Here is a 21320-nt window from a genome sequence, read left to right on the forward strand (position 1 = left end):
TGACACCACAACACAGGACGCTGCGGTAGATGGGGAGGGGGTGATCAGCTGGGCTGTCAGGTTCCTCATTTCCCTCTGGCCTCAGTGATGCAGGTCAGCCTGGCTTCAAGGCTGCCCAGGTCTGTTGATATCCCCGGCTCCCTTCTTGCCTGCGCCCAACCTCGGCATCTCAGCAATAGGGAGATGCTGTCCCCTACCTTCTATTATTTTTTGGGGCATCATTCATGATCCTTTAGATTTCAGGGGCAGCTTCAAATGACACTGACAGGCCAAGTCCAGTCGCTCTTTGGCTCTGATGCAGCGAGTTCACAGTTCTCAGCCTCAGTCGCCTGGCTTTGAGGAGCAAACCCAGCAGTTTCCCAGCTCTGTTCCCCCACCCCCCCTTCTCCCCGTCACACGGTACCTCACATCACTGCAGGGATCAGGCAGTAACTTCATTCCTCTGTCTCTCGCACTGTGAATCTAACTTGCATCATCAGTGGTTGTGCTGAGAGATACTGATCACTGTCATTGTTCAAACCACAGAAAAAAATCTCATGACAAAGATGTTAGATAAAGATTAAAATAACAAAACTAAAAAAGGACTATTTTGGCAAATGATCATTTGTCTCGTGAAGTTCTCAATAAATCCTGTCAAATTAAATATCCACGTATGTGACCAAATGGCCTTCACAAAGAGAGAAAAACCCACAATCCAGAGTGGCCTATAAAACAGTTTCATGTTCATAAAATGAAATCTCAGAGAATCATTTAAGACTCAAAATCAGGAAAATAAATGTACCCATTTTCTTCTGTAGGGGCTAAACCAGGTTCACTTCTCGCCTCATTATTTGGTTGTATTAGTTGCAAAAGTTTTAGCATCATTATACTAAAAGAAAGAAAAAGAAACACAAATCTTCCCATCTACAAATGATCTGGACTAGCCTAGGAAAAAGCCGGGAAGCAATTTCACAAATAGATGCAAACAGGGCTATAGGATCTGAAAGGTCAAACTATGCTTTAGAGTCAATGGGATTTCCCCGCCCACTCCCAGATCTGTAACACTTCCTTCTCCAGCCCTCTGGAGTCTAACTTAGGATCATAGACATCAAAACTGTGATTCCTAAGCATGGAGAGCCAGGGACATGGTAGTAAGTGACACCTTGGTAGGTGAAGGGGTAGAACGGGGACATGATAAAACTCTCCATCACTTGGACAGAGGCTGCTGTGTGGAGAGTGGAGGGTGATGGTGCTGGGGGAGGGAGGGAAACCCTCAGACTCACCCCATCGCTCTGAAATAACACACCACATTTTACTGTCTCTTCTCCCACATTTTTAGCATCTAGTTAATTCTGGTGCATAAGCCAGAAAATATAGAAACACTAAATGCTTGTCAGCGGGGCCTGGAGTAATGTGAGACTATCTGGGAATGAGACAATCCAGCTCCACAAGGGGAACTCAGGGACTAATTATCACTCTGCTAATGGGAGGGAGTCAGAACACGATTTTCTTACAGAGGTAATGGAAGTCACGGAATTTGTGACTTCCAGAGACTTCCGTGACTTCAGCCCGTGGCAGCTCTGAGCTGCAGGGTCCCCCTGCTGTCCACAGTATCCGAGAGCTCCCCCCGGAGGCCATGGGGTTACCCTGCAGTACCCGGCTCCCAGGGGTGGCCTCCAGATCTATGAGTTATGGCGGGTGGCTGGGACCCCCGCAGCTCCCAGCTGCCATGGGTGGCAGGGGCCCCAGAGCTCTGAGCCACGGGTGGCAGGGGGCCCATGCAGCTCACAGAGCCCCAGCTGCCATGAGACCCCAGGGCCCCAGTAGCAATGGGTGCTGCAGCCTTCTACCTCCCCATTTGTCACGGATATTATTAGTAAATGTCATGGGCTTCTGTGAATTTTTCTTTATTGCCCGTCACCTGTCTGTGACTTTTACTAAAAATATCCATGACAAAATCTTGTCCTGAGCATCTTATGTGTAAGGCTGAGTTTACACTAGGAAATCTGGTAGAGGGTCACAGAGATGCGCTGGCCAATCCCAACCACATTTCCTACCATAGACAAATGCTCGGAAGCAGAGGTGGGATCTCTCAGCCTTCCCCAAATGGCTCTGTGGGAACCAGCCTCTCTCAGTGGTGCTGTCTGAATGCAGAGGGGGCAGGGAGAAGGGGCAGGAGGGGAGAGTGATGAGAGGCAGCACCTCTCTATCTCTATGCTCTCCCTCGCCTCTTATCCCATGATCCCCAAACACTCGATACCCCAGCACCCAGCTCCTCCTGCTTCACAGCTCCACCAACCCCAATCATTCAACCCCAATTCCCTCCCCAAAACCCATCCTCCTGGTCCCTCAATATTTGACCCACAGAACCCAGTGCCCTGGGGGATTTGGGGACGGAAGAAGTTACCAGCCCCCAGGGACACTCCCCCTGCAGGGAACAGCTCCATGTAAGTGGGGAGCGCAGCCCAGGAGCTGGTGGAAGATGGGGATGGGGACAGAGGTCTAGAGTGAAGATGGGGCCTGGCCCAAGTGTCCTTCTTCTCATCTCCATGGCAGGGGGATCCCGGCTGGGAGGGGAAGGGAGAGAAGGGAATTTCAGCCAAACAGAGGGAGCGTCTGGAGGAGTTTCTCCCTCTTCCTTCCCCTACCTTTGGCCCATCTGCTCAGCTGCCAGACAGAGCTTAAACCAGGCAGAGCCAGAGGGTCACTGACCAGTTGCTGCTCAGCTGCTGCTGTATCCTCGCCCCAGCGATGGGCAGCCGGAGCCTTGGGAAGCAAACACCCCTGATGTGTGTGGGAATGAGGAAATGGGTTTGTCACCATGGCCAGCCCTAGTCAGGGCACTCAGATAATTTCCCTGCTGTGTGGAGGAGTCTCTGATGTCAGCTCCACTTGGAGCATTTTCCACACTGAGAACATCTCAGAGGTTTCTTCCCTGTGCAGATTTGTGGATCCCTGATATTCCGGGAGCACCAAATGAAGCTTCCCCCACATTGAAGGTCTCTCTGTTGTGTCGATCACTGATGCAGGAAGTCAAATTGAATCTTTTCCTGCAGTCAAGCTATTTCTAGCGTCTCTCACCCTTGTGGATTGTCTGATGTTTGGTCAGCGCTGAGCTCTTATTGAAGCTTTCCCCACAGTCAAGGCATTTATAAGGTCTCTCTCCTGTGTGGATTCTCCCATGTTGAGTAAGCTGTGAGCGCCGACTGAAAGTTTTTCCACACTCCAGGCATTTATGGGGTTTCTCTCCTGTGTGAGTTTTGTGATGTGTATTAAGGGTTGATTTCAAACGGAAACTTTTTCCACACTCAAGGCATTTATAGGGTCTTTCTCCTGTGTGGATTCGCCCATGTTTAATAAGGGATGAACTTTCCATAAAACTTTTCCCACACTCAAGGCATTTGTAGGGTCTTTCTCCCGTGTGGATTCGCCCATGTTTAATAAGGGATGAACTTTCCATAAACCTTTTCCCACACACAAGGCATCCATAGGGTCTCTCTCCTGTGTGGGTTCTCTGATGTGTAGTAAGCTTTGAATTATGAATAAAAGTTTTCCCACACTCCAGGCATTTATAAGGTCTCTCTCCTGTGTGGGTTCTCTGATGTGTAGTAAGCTTTGAGTTATGAATAAAACTTTTCCCACAATCAAGGCATTTAAAGGGTCTATCTCCTGTGTGAACTCTCTGGTGTATAGTAAGTTGTGACTTCTGAATGAAGCTTTTCCCACAGTCCAAGCATTTATGGGGTCTCTCTCCTGTGTGGATTGCCTGATGTCTAGTAAGTTTTGTTCTGTCAACAAAACTTTTCCCACAGTCGAGGCATTTATAGGGTTTGTCACCTGTGTGGATTCTCTGATGCTTAATAAGGACTGAGTGGTGAATGAAATTTTTCCCACACTCAAAGCATTTATATGGTCTCTCTCCTGTGTGGATTCTCCTATGTTTACTAAGGTGTGAGCTCTGACCAAAAGTTTTCCCACAGTCCAAGCATTTATATGGTTTCTCTCCAGTGTGGGTTCTCTCATGTTTAATAAGGTCCGATCCCGCATTGAAAACTTTCTCACACTGAAGGCATTTATAGCGTCTCTGTCTTGTGTTCAGACATGGATGTCTAATAAAGTTTGAGTGCTGAATGAAACTTCTACCACACTGAAGGCATTTATATGGTCTCTCTCCGGTGTGGATTTTCCTATGTTTATTAAGGTGTGAGCGCTGACTGAAAGTTTTCCCACAGTCCAGGCATTTATGGGGTTTCTCTCCTGTGTGGGTTTTCTGATGTGAATTAAGGGCTGATTTCAAATTGAAACTTTTCCCACACTCAAGGCATTTATAAGGTCTTTCTCCTGTGTGGATTCTCCCATGTTTAGTAAGCGATGAACTTTCGATAAAACCTTTCCCACACTCAAGGCATTTATATGGCCTTTCTCCCGTGTGGATTCTCCCATGTTGAATAAGGGATGAACTTTTGCTAAAACTTTTTCCACACTCACGGCATCTATAGGGTCTCTCTCCTGTGTGCAGTGTCTGATGTGCAGTAAGGTGTGAATTCTGACTAAAACTTTTCCCACACTCAAGGCATTTATATGGTCTCTCTCCTGTGTGCAGTCTCTGGTGTATAAGAAGACATGGCTTCTTACTGAAGCTTTTCCCACAGTCTACACATTTATAGGGCTTCTCTCCTGTGTGGGATCTGTAATGTGCCATAAGCGATGACCTCTGACTAAATCTTTTTCCACACTCCAGGCATTTATAGGGTTTCTCTCCTATGTGCAGTTTCTGGTGTGTAATAAAGTTTGACTTCTCACTGAAACTTTTCCCACACTCTAAGCATTTATAGGACTTCTCTCCTGTGTGGGTTCTCCAATGTTTGATAAGGCTGGCACTGAAACGGAAACTTTTCCCACAGTCAAGACATTTGTAAGGTTTCTCTTCATTGTGACTTATCTGCTGTACTGTAGTTTCCTTGGGATCCTTGCATCCTCTGCCACGTTCAATAGATTCATCCAGTTTCTTCCCAGGATAGTTTCCCAGCTGCATCTCTGATCTGTGTTGATCTCCCCAGGCATTTCCCTGTTCCAAGCACTGGGAAAAATTCCCTTCAGCTCTTCTCAAAACCAACTCCTGCGATTCCGCTTTCCCAGGACCTTCCTCCTGCTGATTCTCCTCCTTGTTCTCATTCACTGTCCTATCACCTGCTGGGAGAGAGAGAATCCAGACAGGAGTCACTGCCTGTGCCGGGGAGAAAGGACAGAAAGGGGAATAGCAAAGAGGGAAAACACAACACAGTAACTATTGGGGAGATGGAGACACTGGATTCTGCCTCCACATCCCACCCGAACACTCCCACGGAAGGAAAGTCATGGAGGAAATTCCCGACAGCTAACAGGATGAGTGGGAAGCTGTAACTAATATTTGCCTTCATAATATGACACCTGCTGACTGCAGCCCTGACCTGGGTGAGACGGGGCAGAACTGAGGGCTCTCGCTCACAGCACATTTTGGGAGTCCCAGCTTTTTCCTTCACTCTCAAGGTGGTTCAGTCTCAGTTTCCCTGACTCCTCACCTGTGCAGGAGCCTTTTGGGCTCTCCCTTTCTTCATCGGCCTGGAGATCCGGGAACCACGGCTCTTCCCCTCGTTCCAGCCGGGCGATCAGGTCAGGTTTGGGAATGAGGAATCCTGCGCAGGGGGTGAAATCAGGCAAGTTCAGGGCGCATGGAGCACTGGTCAAATATTTCTCACAAGGAACATTCCCTGAGTTTAACCTGACCCTAAAAGGGACTGTGGTAACTCAGACCCTTTGGGAGCAGCAGATATCTGGGGTGGGGGGTGTTGTCACACCCTCACTAGGAGGTCTCGGTAGATGCGCTCTGGGGGACTTTCTGGCACACGCAGCTCTGGTGTTAAACTCCTGCCTATTTCCAAACCAGCACATAGGTGCTGGAACCAGCAGTGCTGGGGGAGCTGCCGCATCTCCTGGCTTGAAGTGGGTTCCATTATATCCAGGGTTTACAGTTTGGTTCAATGGCTCTCAACACCCCCACTGTACAAACTGTGCCAGCACCCCCTGAGCCTGCAGCACCGAGAGCCCTCCCCAGGGATGGAGCTAGTCCCAAGAGGGCCAGTGAATGGTGTGTGAAGGAGAAATAATACAGGCAGGACAATCCCCTGCTTCTGGCCCCTTGAAAGCTGGAGAGATGGGGATGAATTAACCTGTCCATTAGGTTTCTCTCTCCCCTGTTCCCTTGCATGGGGTATGGAGATGAAAGTATCTCTCACTGTGGAGCTGTGGACTCTACCAGGGGTACTTAATCTTTTTCTCTCTGAGGACCCCCACCATGGTCTAAAAATGCACAGCCCACCTCTGCCACACCAACTGTTTTTTGTATATAAAAGCCAGGACCAGCATTAGGGGGTAGGGAGCAGGGCAAATACCCAGGGTCCCACACAACATGGGACCCCGCAAAGCTAAGTTGCTCAGGCTTTAGCTCCAGCCCCATGCAGTGGGGCTTCCGCTTTGTGCCCTGGGCCCCAGCAAATCGAATGCCGGTCCTGCTTGCCGGCCCCCCTGACACCTGCTCGCAGCCCCACAGGGGCCCCTGTTTGAGAACCACGGCACTATGGTACCCATTCCTTCCTAATCCAACCGAGCAGAGTCAGACATGCAGACCCCACGGCTTATAGTAGCTCAGAGCACAGGAATCCCTTACCCAGCGAGGTCACCATCTCGTAATTCTCCTGCATGATGTCCCTGTAGAGGGCTCTCTGAGCGGGGTCCAGCAGAGCCCCCTGCCCCTGGGTGAAATACACAGCCACATCCTCGAAGGTCACCGGCATCTGGAACAACAGAGTCCTGCACTGACTACCTGCTGCCCCAGCCACAATCCCACTAGTAACGGGGGAGGAGGCCTGGGAAAGCAGAATACGCCCACCCCCGCTCAGAGCAGCCAGGGGACTTCAGGGGTTGGGGAGAAGGTGAGAGCTCCTTGTCCCCCCAGCAGATGGAGCAGGGCAGGGTCTTCTCATTTCCCACACGCCTGCCAGCCACAGGCTGATACAGGAAGCAGAGCTCTGTGTCAGCGACGGGGACAGGGATCCCAACAGCTTCCCTTCGTATTTCACAGCAGCCTCTGGCCAGTGGGTTCAGGCTCCAGCACTGGGAGTCTGGTCAGTTTTCCCAGCCCTGCCCAGGGGGGCGTTTCCTGGTTCAGAAATGGGGGAATCCCTCCGCCCAATCGGCCTGTTCTGCACGGCCGAGGCTGGCTTATCCTGCCCGGCCCCGCATATAACGGGAGCTGGCAGCAGCTTTCCCGGGCCCAGGACGGGAATCGCAGCCAGCTCCGCTGGGAGCAGCCCGGGGGTGACGGGGGGCGGGTCTCTCTTACCTTCCCTCCGAGCGGGGCCCCCTGGGGCAGGGGCCGGGCCAGGAAGGGGCCTGGCCGGGCTGGGGGCTCTGCCCTGGGAGAGGCTCCTGGGGAGCAGCGGGAAGGGCCCTGCTGGAGATTCCCCTCTCCCGGCTGCAGCCAGGGCTCCGGGCTCCCAGCACCAGCCGCCGGGGCTCGGGGATCTCGCCAGGAGCCTGGAGCCAGAGTCACCGCAGCGGCTGCGAGTCACTTCCTGCTGCCGGGCCTGAGCCCAGCGATCGCTCCCCCCAGAGCCGCCTCCCAGCTGCTCCTGGGTCCTAGTGATCAACGCAGCGACTTGCAGCCGCCTGCCCCAGACCCTGCCTCCTGGGGCCCCCACCGCCCGTGGGCATGGGCAGCTTCTCCCCGCATTAAGGAGGCATCGTGCATAGAAACCACCCTGTTAGTGACCAGACAGAAAAGATACATCCAGACCCCAGGGAGGGGGGAAAAGGAACATTTCTAATGGAGACTGGGGATTGTTCCAGAGGCACCCCAAAATCCTCAAGCACATGGGGGTGAGATGTCCTGGTCCTAGAGAGGCTGCCCAGGGGCCTTGTAGCAGGGGACACATTTCTCAGGGGTGGGGGACCAGCTGCTGGGACCCAGGCACCGGTGGGTTGGGTGGGGTGCTGGGAGGCCAGCAGACAGGGTGTGGGGAGCCAGCGGTGGAGCCGTGGCTAAAACCTGAGGGTGCTGCAGCACCCCCTGTACCATTAGGTCCCGTGCCTATGGCCCAAGAACCTCTGGGCTTGGCAGTTCCTACCTCTAGCACATCTGGGCTTGGCAGTTCATAGCCCCAGCACCTCTGGGCTTGCTACATCAATTATGCATATAACCCCCCCCCCCCCCCAGGAGTTTCTGCCATAGGACTTGAATAGATAATGAGATTGTGTTTACATCTCAGGTAAACAGACCCCTCAAACTAAAGAGAGGAGGTGTGACCCCATCCATTGCACCAGAGAGGGCAGGAACTAAAGTATTTGCCTTTTAGCACAGCTCTGGTGGGGGAGAAAGCAGCAGGCCCCTGCCCTGAAAACAGAGGTCTGTCGCCTGGCTCACAGCTCAAAATAGACTTTTGTCTGGAGGTCACCCTCAGAAGAATCCATTTCAAAGGTTCATTGGATTCTGAAAGAGATCGATCCAACTGCTGTGTTTAAATTGAACTGTTCGGTGACTCCAGGGGAAATTAACAAACTGTTGTCCCTTGACTCCTTAAAGTTCTGACTGTTCCAGAACAGGGCTGTACTTTACAGAAAACCCCTTCCAGGGGACCTTGGGGCTGGGCAGAGGGGGGAGGATCTCAGACCCCAGGCTCCAGCCCCAGCATCTGCTCTGCTGATTTTATCCCTACAGCCTGAGCCCCTCTTCCTACCCCACTCCCCAGCCAGAGTCAGCTGACCCCCACTCTGAGACTTGTTGCAGTGTCTTTTGCTTGAGTTTTGGTTTTGTTTTTTTTGCAGTGTAGATAGACATACCCTGAAAGAGGCAGGGTCCTGTGTTAATGAGCGCTGCAGTGTGTGATCCTGTCATTAAAGATCATACAATAATGCACAGACACAAGGGGGCTGAATTAACAAGGCCCAGACAGCCTTGATTCCGGCCCTGCCTCACACTGCTCGACTTCGCAGCGTTCAGAACATGCTTTTACTGTAATATTTTGAGGGTAAAGTGGATAGAAATCCCCTCCAGTTTTCCTGCTCTACCATAGAATTATGTAATAGGCGGATATTACATCCTCCAATCTTGCCCCTTTTCTCCCCAATAATCAAATATTGTGGTCATGGCCGTCCCTAGCTATTTGGGTGCTCTATGCAGCCCCCCCATGGGGGGCTGTGTGAGGCCCCAGGCCTCTTCCCCCCCCCCCCCAGGGTCTGGGAGGCAGGAACTGTAGGGGAGCACTTTTGGGGGTCCCACAGGCCCAGTGTGGCCCAGGGGCTTAGCGGGTGGCCGGGAGCAGCCCGCTTTGCTTTCCTAGCCCCGGCCCCAGACGTGTCACTCAGGAGAGGGGGCTTGGGGAAGGGATCCCTCCCCCCTGCCACGCTCACCAGCAGCAGCGTGAAGTGGAGCAGCCCGGCCCCAGCCAGCCCTACTCCGCCAGCTCCCAGCTGTGGCGCTCAGCTTCCCACCACCCCCTCCTCCCCACGAGCGACTCAGCTGGGGCTGGGGCAAGGGAAGCGGAGTGGGCTGGGGCCACGTCGCTCTGCTTCTCACCGCCAGTGAGTGAAGGGGAACCTTTCCCCAACCTCCCCGCACTCACCGGCAGCGGGAAGCAGAGCACCGTGGCTGGGAGCTGGCGGAGTGGAGTGGGCTGTGACGGTGGCGTAGCCAGGTTCTAAGTGTATGGGGAGCAAACATAAAAAAGGCGCCCCCCCTTGGCTCCTCCTCCAGCCGCTCCACCCCCCCTTGGCTGGCTCCTCCAGTCGCGCTGCGCTGCGCCCCGCGCCCTTGGCTCCTCCAGCCATGCTGCGGCCTTGGAGGGGCTCGGTCGGGGGGGGGGCCGGGCGCAGGGAAGGGGGGGCGGGCGGGTGCTGCTCACTTCTCCTGGGGGCTGGGGGAAGCGGAGCAGTGGGGCGGGCAGCAGCTGGTGAGATCCCCTCTCCCCGGCAGCTTCCTGCTTCCCTAGGCCCGGGCAGCCCAGCATTTTTTTCAAAAGCGGCGCCTGCCGGGCCGGCGCTGAACTCCTGCAGGCAAGGGGGGGGGGGGGGGGGGGGCGGCAGCACGGCCGGACTCCGGAGGAGCCATTGAGGGGGCGGATGACGCGGCCGGAGGAACAAAGGGGCCGGCTCCTCGGCCATCGCGCCCCTTGCTAATGCTGGGCTGCCCGGGCCGAGGGAAGCAGGAAGCTACCGGGGAGAGGGGATCTGCCCGCCAGCTGCGGAGTGCTCGGCTGCCGAGCCCTGAGCCACTGCAGGAGGTGGCCGCGGCGATGTTGGGGCCACACTGAGCATAGGGCATGATGGCCGAGGAGCCGGCCCCTTCGCTCCTCCGGTCGTGCCCGCCACCCCGCCCCTTTGCCTGCAGGAGCCCAGTGCCAGCCCGGCAGGTGCTGCTTTTGAAAAATGTGCTGGGGGAAACGGCTGCTTCCCCTGAACACCCCTAGCTACGCTCCTGCTCCTGCAAATAGAACTAGAGGCCAATAGTCTGATTCTCTTCTCACAACAACTTCACACTGGTGTACACAGGTCACATGACACCAGCGGGATTACTCCTGATTAGCACCAGGGGGAGGGAGAGGAGGATGAGCCCATGGCCCAGTCAGACTGTTCCTGATTTGTACTGGGGTCAGGGAGAGGGGCACAAGTTTTTAGAGAGTTTTACCTTTATGGGAAGTTTGAGGAGCCTGTGACAGGGCAGGGATGAAGTTGGCCGGGTGACCTCACTGTGCATTTCCATCCCAGATCACGTCTGCATCACCTTTACCTTTAACCTTACCTCAGCAGTTGGCAGCCATTTCATGCAAAACAACAGAAACTGGGAGTGGGAGAAACTAAATTGTATTTTATTATTCCAAAGGACAAGCAAAAGGCAGACTCCTTTCCCCACCCTCAGCCCAGCCCACAGCTCCACCCAACTCCCCCATGCACCAGCAACTTTTACACACTGGGAGAAAAGTGCCGGGAAGCCGGGAGAGGCGCTCGTAGCCTGTCACAAAAGCAAACACCCCAAGAGCAGGGAATCCAAAGAACTCAGGTTAGAGGGGTGAGTGGGGCAGAGACAGTTTCTGTCGTCCCCATATAGGAGACTGCGACAGATGGGGAGGGGGTGACCAGCAGGGCTCTAGCGCTCCTCATCTCCCTCTGGCCTCAGTGATGGGGATCAGCCTGGCTTCAAGGCTGCCCAGGTCTGTTGACATCCCCGGCTCCCTTCTTGCCTGCGCCCAACTACGCAGCATTTCAGTAATAGGGAGACGCTGCCCCCTCCCCCATCATTTTCCTTGGGGTGTTGTTCAGAGCCATTTAGATTTCAGGGACAGCTTCACACAATGCTCAGGCCAAGCCTAGTCTCTCTCTGGCTCTGATGCAGCGAGTTCACAGTTCTCAGCCTCAGCCCTCTGGCTCTGAGGAGCAAACCCAGCCATTTCCCAGTTCTGTTCTCCCCATCTTCTCCCCGTCCCGACGGTATCTCACATCTCTGCAGGGATCAGACAGTAACTTCATTCCCTGTTTCAGTCTCTGTGTCTGAGTGTAAATCTAGCGCTCAATCTCCGTCTTTGTGCTGATATTGATAATCGTCATTGTTCTAACAACACAAAAATCCCGTGACAAAGGGCAGAAAAAGGTCAAAATACAAAGGGCCATTTGTGTTGTGATTTCCTCAATAAATCTGAGCTACACCCTGTCAAGCTAAACTAATACCAAAACGAGTGACCAATCGGTGGTCGGGAAAAGAGAAAAACCCACAATACAGGGTGGGCTATAAAACATGTTCATAAAGTGAAATCTCAGAGAACCTTCAGATTCAAAATCAGGACAATATATTTTCCCATTTTCTTCTAAAGTGCTAAACCTGCTTTACTTCTCGCCTAGGGTGACCAGACAGCAAGTGTGAAAAATCGGGACAGAGGGTGGGGGTAATAGATGCCTGTATAAGCCAAAACCCCAAATATCAGGACTGTCCCTATAAAATCGGGACATCTGGTCACCCTATTCTCGCCTCATTATTTTGTCATGTTAGTTACACAAGTTTTAGCATCATCCTAATAATAAAAACAAAGCAGCTTCCCATCTAAAAACGATGTGGACTAGCCTGGAGAAAAACTGGGAGCTATTTTACCAAGAGATGCAAACAGTGCTATAAGATCTGAAAGGTCAAAATGTGCCTTCAGATGAGGGGGGAGGGATAGCTCAGTGGTTTGAGCATTGGCCTGCTAAACCCAAGGTTTTGAGTTCAATCCTTGAGGGTGCCCTTTAGGGATCTGGGGAAAAAATCTGTTTGGGGATTGGTCCTGCTTTGAGCAGGGGGTTGGACTAGATGACCTCCTGAGCTCCCTTCCAACCCTGATATTCTATTTGGATTTGGACACTTTCTGTCATGGAGAGCCAGGGACACGATAGAAAGTGACACCTTGGGAGGCGGAGGGGTAGAACGGGGCCAGGATAAAACTCTCCATTGCTGGGACAGAGGCTGCTGTGTGGAGAGTGGAGGATGATGGTGTTGGGGGAAGGAGGGAATCTCTTGGACTCACCCCATCAACCTGAAATAGCACAGAAGCGAAAACACCACATTTCACTGTCCCTACCTAAGGCTGTGCAACAGCCTATTTAGCTCTGCGCAGGTGCTCAGGGAACTTGCCCAGGGACCTGCCATGGTGCCCCTTCCCCGGCCCCAGCTATGCTGCAGCCCAGACCTGCTGGGGTGGCACCTCAGCCCCAGCTATGCCGTGGCCAGGGCACCCCTACTCGGCCCAATGCCAGCCAGGGTGGCGGGGCATAGCCCGGACCCAGCCGCAGCAGCCCGGCCCTGAACCCAGCCCGGACCCAGCCACGGCGGCTCGGCCCTGTCGCAGGGCGCCCCTCCCTAAACCCAGCCCCAGGCCTGTCACTTCTCTCCCCACCATAGCCCCGGAGGAATCTGGTGGAGGGTCACAGAGATGCGCTGGCTAATCCCAACTACATTTCCTACCACAGAGAGCACCTCCGTGGCTGATGCTGGAGAGGTAGGATCTCCAGGCCTCCCACAAAAGGCTGTGAGAATCACTGCCGCTCAGTGGTGCTGTTTGAATGCAGAGGGGGCAGGGAAAAGGGGCAGAGGGTGTAAGTGAGGAGAGGCAGCACGTCTCTGCCCCTGTGATCTACCTAACCTCTTATCCCCTGATCCCCAAACACTCGATAGCCCCAGCACCTAGCTCCCCCTGCTTCCCATCTCCCCCAGCCACAACCTTTCAATGTCTAGTTTCCTTCCAAAATACCTCCTTGTCCCTTAACCTTTAATCCCCCAGAACCTAGCGCCCTGGGGAATTTGGGGAGGGGAGGAGAGGAGTTACCAACTCCATGGACACTCCCCCTGCAGGGAACAGTTTCAGGTAAGTGGGGGAGCACAGCCCTGGGGCTGGTGGAAGATGGGGGGCAGGGACAGGTGTCTAGAGTGAAGCTGGGGCCTGGCCCAAGTGTCTTTCTTCTTTGAGTGATAGTCCCTATTGTATTCCATGAGGATTATGCACATACACTGTGCCCGGAGCTTTTCAAAGTAGGAGTGTCCATTGGTCCACGCATGTGCCCTTGTACCACCTTGTGGGTTCACCCCAGTCAATAAGGGGTGGGACAGACCGACCGCATCTTCAGTTCCTTCTCACCGCCACAGGATCCAAGTCACTGCTTCTGCTGTCTTCTCATCCTGAGTGCTGCACTGTCCAATCTTTCCAGGAAGACTGTTTTTATTCTTGTACATAGGATTTTACTATTTTTGTAGTAATTTTCTTGTTTCTAGAAGGGGACTTCAGCCAGGCAGAGAGAGCATCTGGAGGGGTTTCTCCCTCTTCCTTCTCCCCACCTGTGTCCCATCAGCTCAGTAACCAGGACTGCAGCAGGGAGGAGGGGCTGATCGGGGCTTCTCCTCCTCTGTCTGGGGTTTGCTTAGACCAGGCAGAGCCAGAGGGTCACTGACCAGCTGATGTTTGGCTGCTGCTGGAGCCTCACCCCAGCGATGGGCAGCTGGATCCTTGGGAGCCAAATGCCCCTTATGTGTGTGGGAATGAGGAAATGGGTTTGTCACCAGGGCCAGCCCTAGTCAGGGCGCTGAGAGAATTTCCCTGCTGTGCGGAGGAGTCCCTGATGTCCAACATGCTGTTAGCGCCACATGGAGCATTTTCCACACTGAGAACATCTCAGAGGTTTCTTTCCTGTTCGGATTTGCGGATGCCTGATACCATGGAAGCACCAAATGAAGCTGCCCCCACATTCAAGGTCCCGCTGTTTTCTGTGTCGCTGAAGTGTGAGCTCGGATTGAATCTTTTCCCGCAGTAAAGCTATTCCTAGGGTTGCTCTCACCCTTGTGGGTTTTCCGATGTTTAGTGAGGTTTGAGCTCTTACTGAAGCTTTTCCCACAAGCAAGGCATTCATGAGGTTTATAGCCCGTGTGGATTCTCTGATGTAAGATGAGGTTTGATCTGTGCATGAAACTTTTCCCACAGTCGAGGCATTTATAGGGTCTTTCTCCCGTGTGGCTCGCCTGGTGTCTAATAAGAGATGATCTGTGTGGGAAACTTTTCCCACAGTCCAAGCACTTATGGGGTCTCTCGCCTGTGTGGGTTGCCTGATGTGTAATAAGGGCTGATCTCCGTGTGAAATTTTTCCCACACTCCAAGCACTTATGGGGTCTCTCTCCTGTGTGGATTGTCTGATGTCTATTACGGGCCGATCTGTGTGTGAAACTTTTCCCACAGTCCAAGCACTTATAGGGTTTCTCTCCTGTGTGGATTCTCTGATGTGTAACAAGGCCTGATCTCTGTGTGAAACTTTTCCCACAATCGAGGCATTTATAGGGTCTTTCTCCCCTCTGGATTCTCCAGTGTTCAGTAAGGTCTGATTTGTGGCTGAAACTTTCCCCACAGTCCAGGCATTTATAGGGTCTCTCTCTTGTGTGGATTTGCCGATGCTTAGTAAGGTTTGAGCGGTTATTGAAGCTTTTCCCACAGTTCAAGCATTTATAGGGCTTCTCTCCTGTGTGGATTGTCTGATGTGATATAAGGTCTGTTTTCTGAATGAAACTTTTCCCACAGTGCAGGCACTGATGAGGTTTATCTCCAGTATGAATCCTCTGATGTCTAATAAGGTGTGAGCTCTCAGAGAAACTTTTCCCACAGTGGGGGCATTTATAGGGTCTCTCCCCTGTGTGGGTCCTCCAATGTCCAATGAGGTGTGAGCTACGGCTAAAACTTTTCCCGCAGTCCAGGCACTTATGGGGTTTCTCTCCAGTATGGATTGTTTGATGTGTAACAAGATGTGATCTCAGAATGAATTGTTCCCCACACTGGAGGCAGTAGTAGGGTTTCCCTTCCTGGGGATTCATCTGCTGGGCTGTGGGATCCTTGTCTCCTCCCCCATATATAATAGATTTGTCCACTTTCTTCTTTGGGTGGTTTTCCAGCAGCCTCTCTGACCTGTGCCAATTTCCCCAGGCTTCTTCCTGTTCCAAGCACTGGGATAAATTCCCTTCAGCTCTTTCCACAAAGGTCCCCTGTGGTTCCACTTCCCCAGGAACTTCCTCATGATGACTCCCCTCCTCCTTCTCACTCACTCTCTCATCACCTGCTGGGAGAGAGAGAGAGAGACACTCCAGGAGAAAGAGGAATAGCTCAAAGGGAAAACCCAACACACTAACGCTGTGAAGACTGAGCAATTTGATTCTGCCTCCACTTCCCACCCGAACACTCACAGGGAAGGAAAATTGGGAAGGAAACTCCTGCAGCTAACAGGACGGGTGGAAAGCCGTGAGTGATTTCTGCCGACTAGAGTCCTGTCCTGACTGAGACGAGGCAGAACTAAGGGCGCTCGCTCATCGCACATTTTGGGGTTTCTCAACTTTTTCCTTTACTCGACAGATTGTTTCTCTGTCAGTTTCACTGAGTCCTCACCTGTGCGGGTGCCTCTTGGTATCTCTCTTTCCTCACAGGCCTGGAGTTCGGAGATCCATGGCTCTTCTCCTCGCTCCAGCCGGGCGATCAGGTCAGGTTTGGGAATGGGAAATCCTGCGCAGGGGGTGAAATCAGCCTAGATCAGGGTGCATGGAGTATTGCGGGAGTGTGTGTCACAAAGGGCATTCTGTGAATTGAACCTGTTCCCGTGCTGTGCTGAGAGAATTTGGAATCCATGGAGATGGGAACATAGCTGAGCCCCCTTGGGAGAGGCAGATGTCTGGGGAGGTGGGGAGAATTGTTACGCCCTCACTAGCAGTTCCCAGGATCTGTGCACTTTGGGGGCCTTGCTGATGCACACACAGCTCTGGAGTTAAATCCCTGCAAAGCTCAGAGCCCTCCCCATGGCTGGTGTTATTTCCAAGGAGGGAGGTGACCAGGAATTCTGTGAGCAACCGAGAAACAACACAGACAGGATAATACACAGCGTCTATCCCCTTGAAAGCTGGGGGGTGGGTGGGGATGGTTTAGCACATCCATTAGGTTTTGGCACCCTGGTCCCACTGCAGGGGGTTTGAAGATGCAAGTTTCTCTCACACGGCAGCTGTGGATTATGGAACCCATTCTCCTTCAATCTAACTGACCAGGGAAGAACCTGACCAGAGTCAGAAATGCAGTCCCAAAACTTTCTAATAACTGAGGGCACAGGAATCCCTTACCCAGTGAGGTCACAGTTTTGTAATTCTCCCGCATGACATCCCTGTAGAGGGTTCTCTGAGCGGGGTCCAGCAGAGCCCCCTGCCCCTGGGTGAAATACACAGCCACCTCCTCAAAGGTCACCGGCATCTGAAACAACAAGAGTCCCCCAGCCACAATCCCTCTAGTCAGACAGGAAAGGAAGAAGAAAAAATAAACATCTCGGAAGCTCTGGGAGGACAACAGTAGCAGAATCCCACCCTCACCCTGCTCAGAGCAACCAGGTGGCTTCAGGGGGTGGGAAGAAACTGAGAGCTCCTTGTCCCTCCCAGCAGATGGAGGAGGGCAGGGTCTACTCATTTACCATCCACCTGCTAACCCGCAGTTGATACGGGAAGCAGAGCTCTGAGCTGGGGACAGGAATCCTGACAGCTTCCCTTTGTATTTCACAGTAGCCTCTGGCTAATGGGTTCAAGCTCAAGCACTGGGACTCTGGTCAGTTTTCCCAGCCCTGCTCAACCCCCCAACGGGCCTGTTTGGAAAATCAGGCCCAGGTTGAACCTCTCCCAGTGGGTTTATCAAACCCTGTCCCCTCCCTCCCTGCCTCACGCTGTGTGTTTCCTGCCCCTCCCCTTCCACAACAACCCTCCCTTCAGCTCCCTGAAAATCCCCTACCTGATCTGGCTCCAACACAGCCATTTCCCTTCCCTCTCCCGTGGGAATACAGGCAGATCTGGACCAAAACCTGGATGTGATTCTCCAGCCTATCAGGGTGAGAGGGGAGATTGGGGAGGTTATAGAAAGGGCTTGAGTCCATTTCACACCCCAATTCCCCCCAGGCTCTCTCCCTTACTCCTGGGGGAATTATGCGCTACTGTGCATGCACAGAATTTATGTCCCACGCAGATTTCTTTGTTTCCCCGCACAAAAATTACTTCCTGATGGGGAAGCCACAAAAGCGGTCATGCGACCCTCCCCAGCAGTATGTTCCTGGTGCGCAGGGCAGCTGGCAGAGAGGTAAATCACAGTGGGGCGGATAGGGTGGTTCCTACCCTGCACTGGGCTCAGCTGCTAGTCCCGGCTGGGCTGCGGAAGATGGGACTTCCTATTCCCCGGCACAGCACCCAGGGCATGTCAGACACACCCGATTTCTCCCCTGGTATAGGAAGCTCTGCAAACTCACCCTCCCACCCACGCTTCCTGCACCCATTGCTCCTCAGCTGCAGGGGGATGGATGACTATACAGGGAGCTTCTCCCCCATCCGCCCAACCCCCGTGCATCCAGACCCCCTCACACCCAGACTCTTCCACTGAGCCTCACCCCCCTCTGCACCCAATGCCCCCCGACAAGCCCCACTCCTCCTGCACCTTGACCACCCCAAGGAGCCACCTGCACCCGGATCCCCACCCTACTGAGCCCCAACTAGATGCACCTGGATCGCAACCCCACTGAGCCCCACTCCCCAGCATCTGGATGCCCCCATTAAGCCTCCAACTCCCAGACCCCCGGGCTGAGATCTATCCCCCACCCACACTCTGACCTCACCCTGTTGAGCCCCAACCACCTTCACCTGGACCCCCCCCCCCGCAGAGTCCCATTACTGTTCCACCCAGAACCCTGCAACAAGCCCTTGTGCATCCAGATCCCCCCTCACATGGATCACCCACTGAGCTACCCAGATTGCTCCACACAGGACCCTCTCAACCTACACCTGGATTCCCCCCACACCAAGCCCCTCCACACTGGGATCCTGCCTTGCTGAGCCTGCCTGCCCACACCTGGTGCACCTGGCACTGGGGGCAGGGCTCTGGGGTGTTTCTGGGGCAGGCCTGGTCCTTGCGCTGTGTCAGGGTTGGGTGCAGCCTCACCACTGAGTCCGTGTCCTGGAAGGGGGGAGCTGCACTGTAATCTCCCACCTCTGTGCAGCCCGTGGCCTGTGCTCCCTAATGCCCATTCTGGAGCCTCCACATTTATTTGACAAAAAAATTGCAGAATTTTAAAATACTGTGCACAAAATGTTTATTTTTTTGGTGCAGAATGCCCTCAGGAGTATCTCCCTGCAGACAGATGCTCTGGACTCTGCCATGCTGGGAAGAAACCCAGTTAGTTTATTACCACCCAGGCCAGGCCCCTCCCAGCAGAACTGAACCCCCCGGGGCACTTTTAAACTGTCCCAGTTAGAGCATCCCTGAGCTGAATGCTAGAAAAAGAGCAGAATCAAAGGAGCCGCTTTGGGGGATTCCCCCTGAGACTGTCCCCAAAGGCAGCACGTCCCCCCACCTTCCGAGCAGCCCAGTGATTCAAGAGAGACAGCACCTGGCTTTCCTCTCTCAGCTCCTCCTCTTGTTCCCAAGAGAGTCAGTCTGTCCAGGGGAATGGATCGGGGCAGGTCTGGGAACTGGGAACCTCCCTTCCCGCTTACTGCTCCTGCTGCCCCTTCCAGTCTGGTCACTCTCTGTTTCTATCACCTTCCCTTTCTCCCCTTCCCTCTGTCTGGGAGAACTGATTCTGCCCCAGTTACATGGGCATTTGCTCTTCAGTAGACTGATCAGTTTGAACTTGGTTGTGTGAGGGGCAACAGATCTGGGAGCCGCAGGCCCAGGGGAAGCCTCCCCCTCCGGTACAAACTCACCAGCAGGTCCTGGAAAGGGGCCCTTTGTGCAGAGTCACTTTCCTGCCCGGCCCCAGCCCTGTCCCCCAGGTCTCCCCATCACCTGTAGGCTGCGGCTCAGGGGCTGGTGTCAGCAGAGCCCCAGGCTGCCCCTGGGGCTGATTCCAGCCACCAAGAAAGTTCCCACCTGGGCTGGGCAGTGAAGGGGCTTTGATGAAGGTCTCTCCCAGGCTCAGACTCTGCTGGACAAGAAACAGCGTCTCAGTCTGGGCCCCCAGCTCAAAATGGAGGAGACAGGAGCTTTTGATCCGGGGAGCTGCACTCCAGGGCTGTGATAACATGAGCAGGGAGAGACACACACCCGCCTCCTCCTCTCCCTTAGCCATTAACCGGAGCCCTCTGGTGGCCCTCTGAGCCTCCGTGTCCTGCCCCTGCAGCCCCCAAGACAGGCAAGCAGAGGCTGATCCCATTAGCCCATTCGCACACACCCCCTGTCAGAGCCGGCAGTGACTCCGGTCTGACTCCGGTGTGGCTGAGATCTGATTTTCGGGCAGGAGTCAGAACAGGGCCCTGGGCAGCCCCAAACACTCAGGAGACAGATCCCTAAATCATGGGTTTGCCTTAAAATATGAGAGGGAGAGGGGTTTGTGTGTGTGTGTGTGTGTGTGTGTGTGTCTCTGTGTGTGAGAATTTGCCTTGTAGCTTCTGAGCCCTGAGGGGTTAGTCCCCTTGTTTGAACAGTTTTAGGAGGAAAAAAAATCCCCACTGCCTGCTGGGCAGGGCAGCCCCTCAACATCTCATGTCCCATGGGCCGGAAGAGCTGCCTTTGTATCTCTCCCCACCCCTCTGCCTTCTCCCTGCCTCTGTCTCTCCCTTCCCCAGCCAGTCTCCCCACATCCCCCCTTTCCGTCGCAGTGCCCCCCACATCTTCCTTCTATTCCAGCCTCGTTCCCCTCAGCCCCATAATTCCGCCCCCCGCCCGGTTCCCCCGCATCGCCCCATCCTCCCTTCAGTGCACCACTGTCCCCCCCATCCCATCCTTCCCCCTGCATCCCACTTCACCCGCCTCCTGCCCCCGCATCCCGCTCCCCCCGCCTGCTCTCCTCCCCCTGCGCCCGGGGGTGACGGGTCTCTCTTACCTTCCCTCCGAGCGGGGCCCCCCTGGGGCAGGGGCCGGGCCGGGAAGGGGCCTGGCCGGGCTGGGGGCTCTGCCCTGGGAGAGGCTCCTGGGGAGCAGCGGGAAGGGCCCTGCTGGAGATTCCCCTCTCCCGGCTGCAGCCAGGGCTCCGGGCTCCCAGCACCAGCCGCCGGGGCTCGGGGATCTCGCCAGGAGCCTGGAGCCAGAGTCACCACAGCGGCTGCGAGTCACTTCCTGCTGCCGGGCCTGAGCCCAGCGATCGCTCCCCCCAGAGCCGCTTCCCAGCTGCTCCTGGGTCCTAGCGATCAACTCATCGCGCTGCAGCCCCCTGCCCCAGACCCTGCCCCCTGGGGGCCCCACCTCCCCGAGGCAGGGCAGCTTCTCCCAGAGCTATGTAGATCTTGCCTGGATCCCAATAGGATCAATGGGGGGACAGAAGGGAGACGTGCAGATCCCGGGGAGGGGGCAGAAGGGGGTTTCTAGGGAGACTCGTGTTGTTCCAGAGACTCCAGGGGCGAGGGGAGCCGGGACACTCTGTGTGTGATTTGTTCTGGTAACAGACTGGCACAGGGAGCAGTTGGGCAGAGCTGGTCTCTTGTCTCCACACCACACTCGCTGGCTACCAGCCCTGCGCAGGAGCTCCCAGCTCAGCTCCCCTCCCTCGGGTCATGGAGCTATCAGAGGTTTGCCACTGGGTTCTGCTGGTTACTTGTAGGTCCAGATGAACCCACCCCTGGGCTCTATTTAAACCCCTTCATGTCTACCCCCTTCCCAGGGATCCCCTCTGCCCCTCTCCCAGCTGGCTCCCCTGTGTGGGCACTGACCGCAGCTCCCCATCGGGCACCTGGATGTCAGCAGCAAAACTCCTGTTGCTCTGAGTCAGGGACTGGTGCTCTGCCCACTCAGGATTATCCCGTTTCC

At 54.4% G+C, this 21320-nt stretch overlaps 3 protein-coding genes across 13 annotated transcripts in view; all 3 read right to left on the reverse strand.

The window, feature by feature from the left end:
• The window catches only part of LOC101950089 (zinc finger protein 420-like), a 124606-nt gene that overhangs the window by 19306 nt on the left and 83980 nt on the right, over positions 1-21320 (reverse strand). The window lies entirely within an intron of this gene.
• On the reverse strand, positions 155-20521 carry LOC101952562 (zinc finger protein 420-like). 6 transcript variants are annotated; one of them, XR_010592074.1, is made up of 5 exons: positions 20401-20521; positions 6686-6812; positions 5541-5654; positions 2692-5172; positions 155-504 (listed from the first exon to the last, which is right to left on the reverse strand). XR_010592074.1 is itself a non-coding variant. In XM_065564866.1 (4 exons), the coding sequence occupies exons 2-4, from the start codon at positions 6810-6812 to the stop codon at positions 3047-3049; spliced, it is 2364 nt and encodes a 787-aa protein (XP_065420938.1). In that variant the 5' UTR covers positions 20401-20521; the 3' UTR covers positions 155-3046. The 6 variants fall into 6 exon arrangements, 5 of the variants coding, with proteins under 5 accessions (XP_065420938.1, XP_065420936.1, XP_065420939.1 ...); XM_065564866.1 differs by having other exon boundaries at positions 155-5169; XM_065564864.1 differs by having other exon boundaries at positions 155-5172.
• On the reverse strand, positions 10859-20528 carry LOC101951044 (zinc finger protein 436-like). 6 transcript variants are annotated; one of them, XM_065564968.1, is made up of 6 exons: positions 20401-20527; positions 19283-19500; positions 17325-17413; positions 16673-16799; positions 15954-16067; positions 10859-15630 (listed from the first exon to the last, which is right to left on the reverse strand). In XM_065564968.1, exons 3-6 carry the CDS (start codon positions 17346-17348, stop codon positions 14279-14281), a joined length of 1617 nt encoding a protein of 538 aa, XP_065421040.1. In that variant the 5' UTR covers positions 17349-17413; positions 19283-19500; positions 20401-20527; the 3' UTR covers positions 10859-14278. The 6 variants fall into 6 exon arrangements, with proteins under 6 accessions (XP_065421040.1, XP_065421042.1, XP_065421038.1 ...); XM_065564970.1 differs by lacking the exon at positions 19283-19500 and having other exon boundaries at positions 10859-15627; positions 20401-20528; XM_065564966.1 differs by lacking the exon at positions 19283-19500 and having other exon boundaries at positions 20401-20528.

This window comes from Chrysemys picta, chromosome 12, assembly GCF_011386835.1.
Source record: "Chrysemys picta bellii isolate R12L10 chromosome 12, ASM1138683v2, whole genome shotgun sequence".
Classification (NCBI taxonomy): Eukaryota; Metazoa; Chordata; order Testudines; family Emydidae; genus Chrysemys; species Chrysemys picta.

Bases quoted from the DNA above. Each gene is read 5' to 3' on its own strand.
- LOC101952562 (XM_065564864.1), bottom strand. From the start codon at position 6,812: ATGCCGGTGACCTTCGAGGATGTGGCTGTGTATTTCACCCAGGGGCAG. The intron at 5,655-6,685 runs GTAAGGGATTCC...CCCCCTGCGCAG, and splicing joins CGAGATGGTGACCTCGCTGG to GATTCCTCATTCCCAAACCT. The intron at 5,173-5,540 runs GTGAGGAGTCAG...TCTCTCTCCCAG, and splicing joins CCCAAAAGGCTCCTGCACAG to CAGGTGATAGGACAGTGAAT.
- LOC101951044 (XM_065564966.1), bottom strand. From the start codon at position 17,348: ATGGCTGTGTTGGAGCCAGATCAG. The intron at 16,800-17,324 runs GTAGGGGATTTT...TTGTTGTTTCAG, and splicing joins CTGTGTTGGAGCCAGATCAG to ATGCCGGTGACCTTTGAGGA. The intron at 16,068-16,672 runs GTAAGGGATTCC...CCCCCTGCGCAG, and splicing joins CAAAACTGTGACCTCACTGG to GATTTCCCATTCCCAAACCT.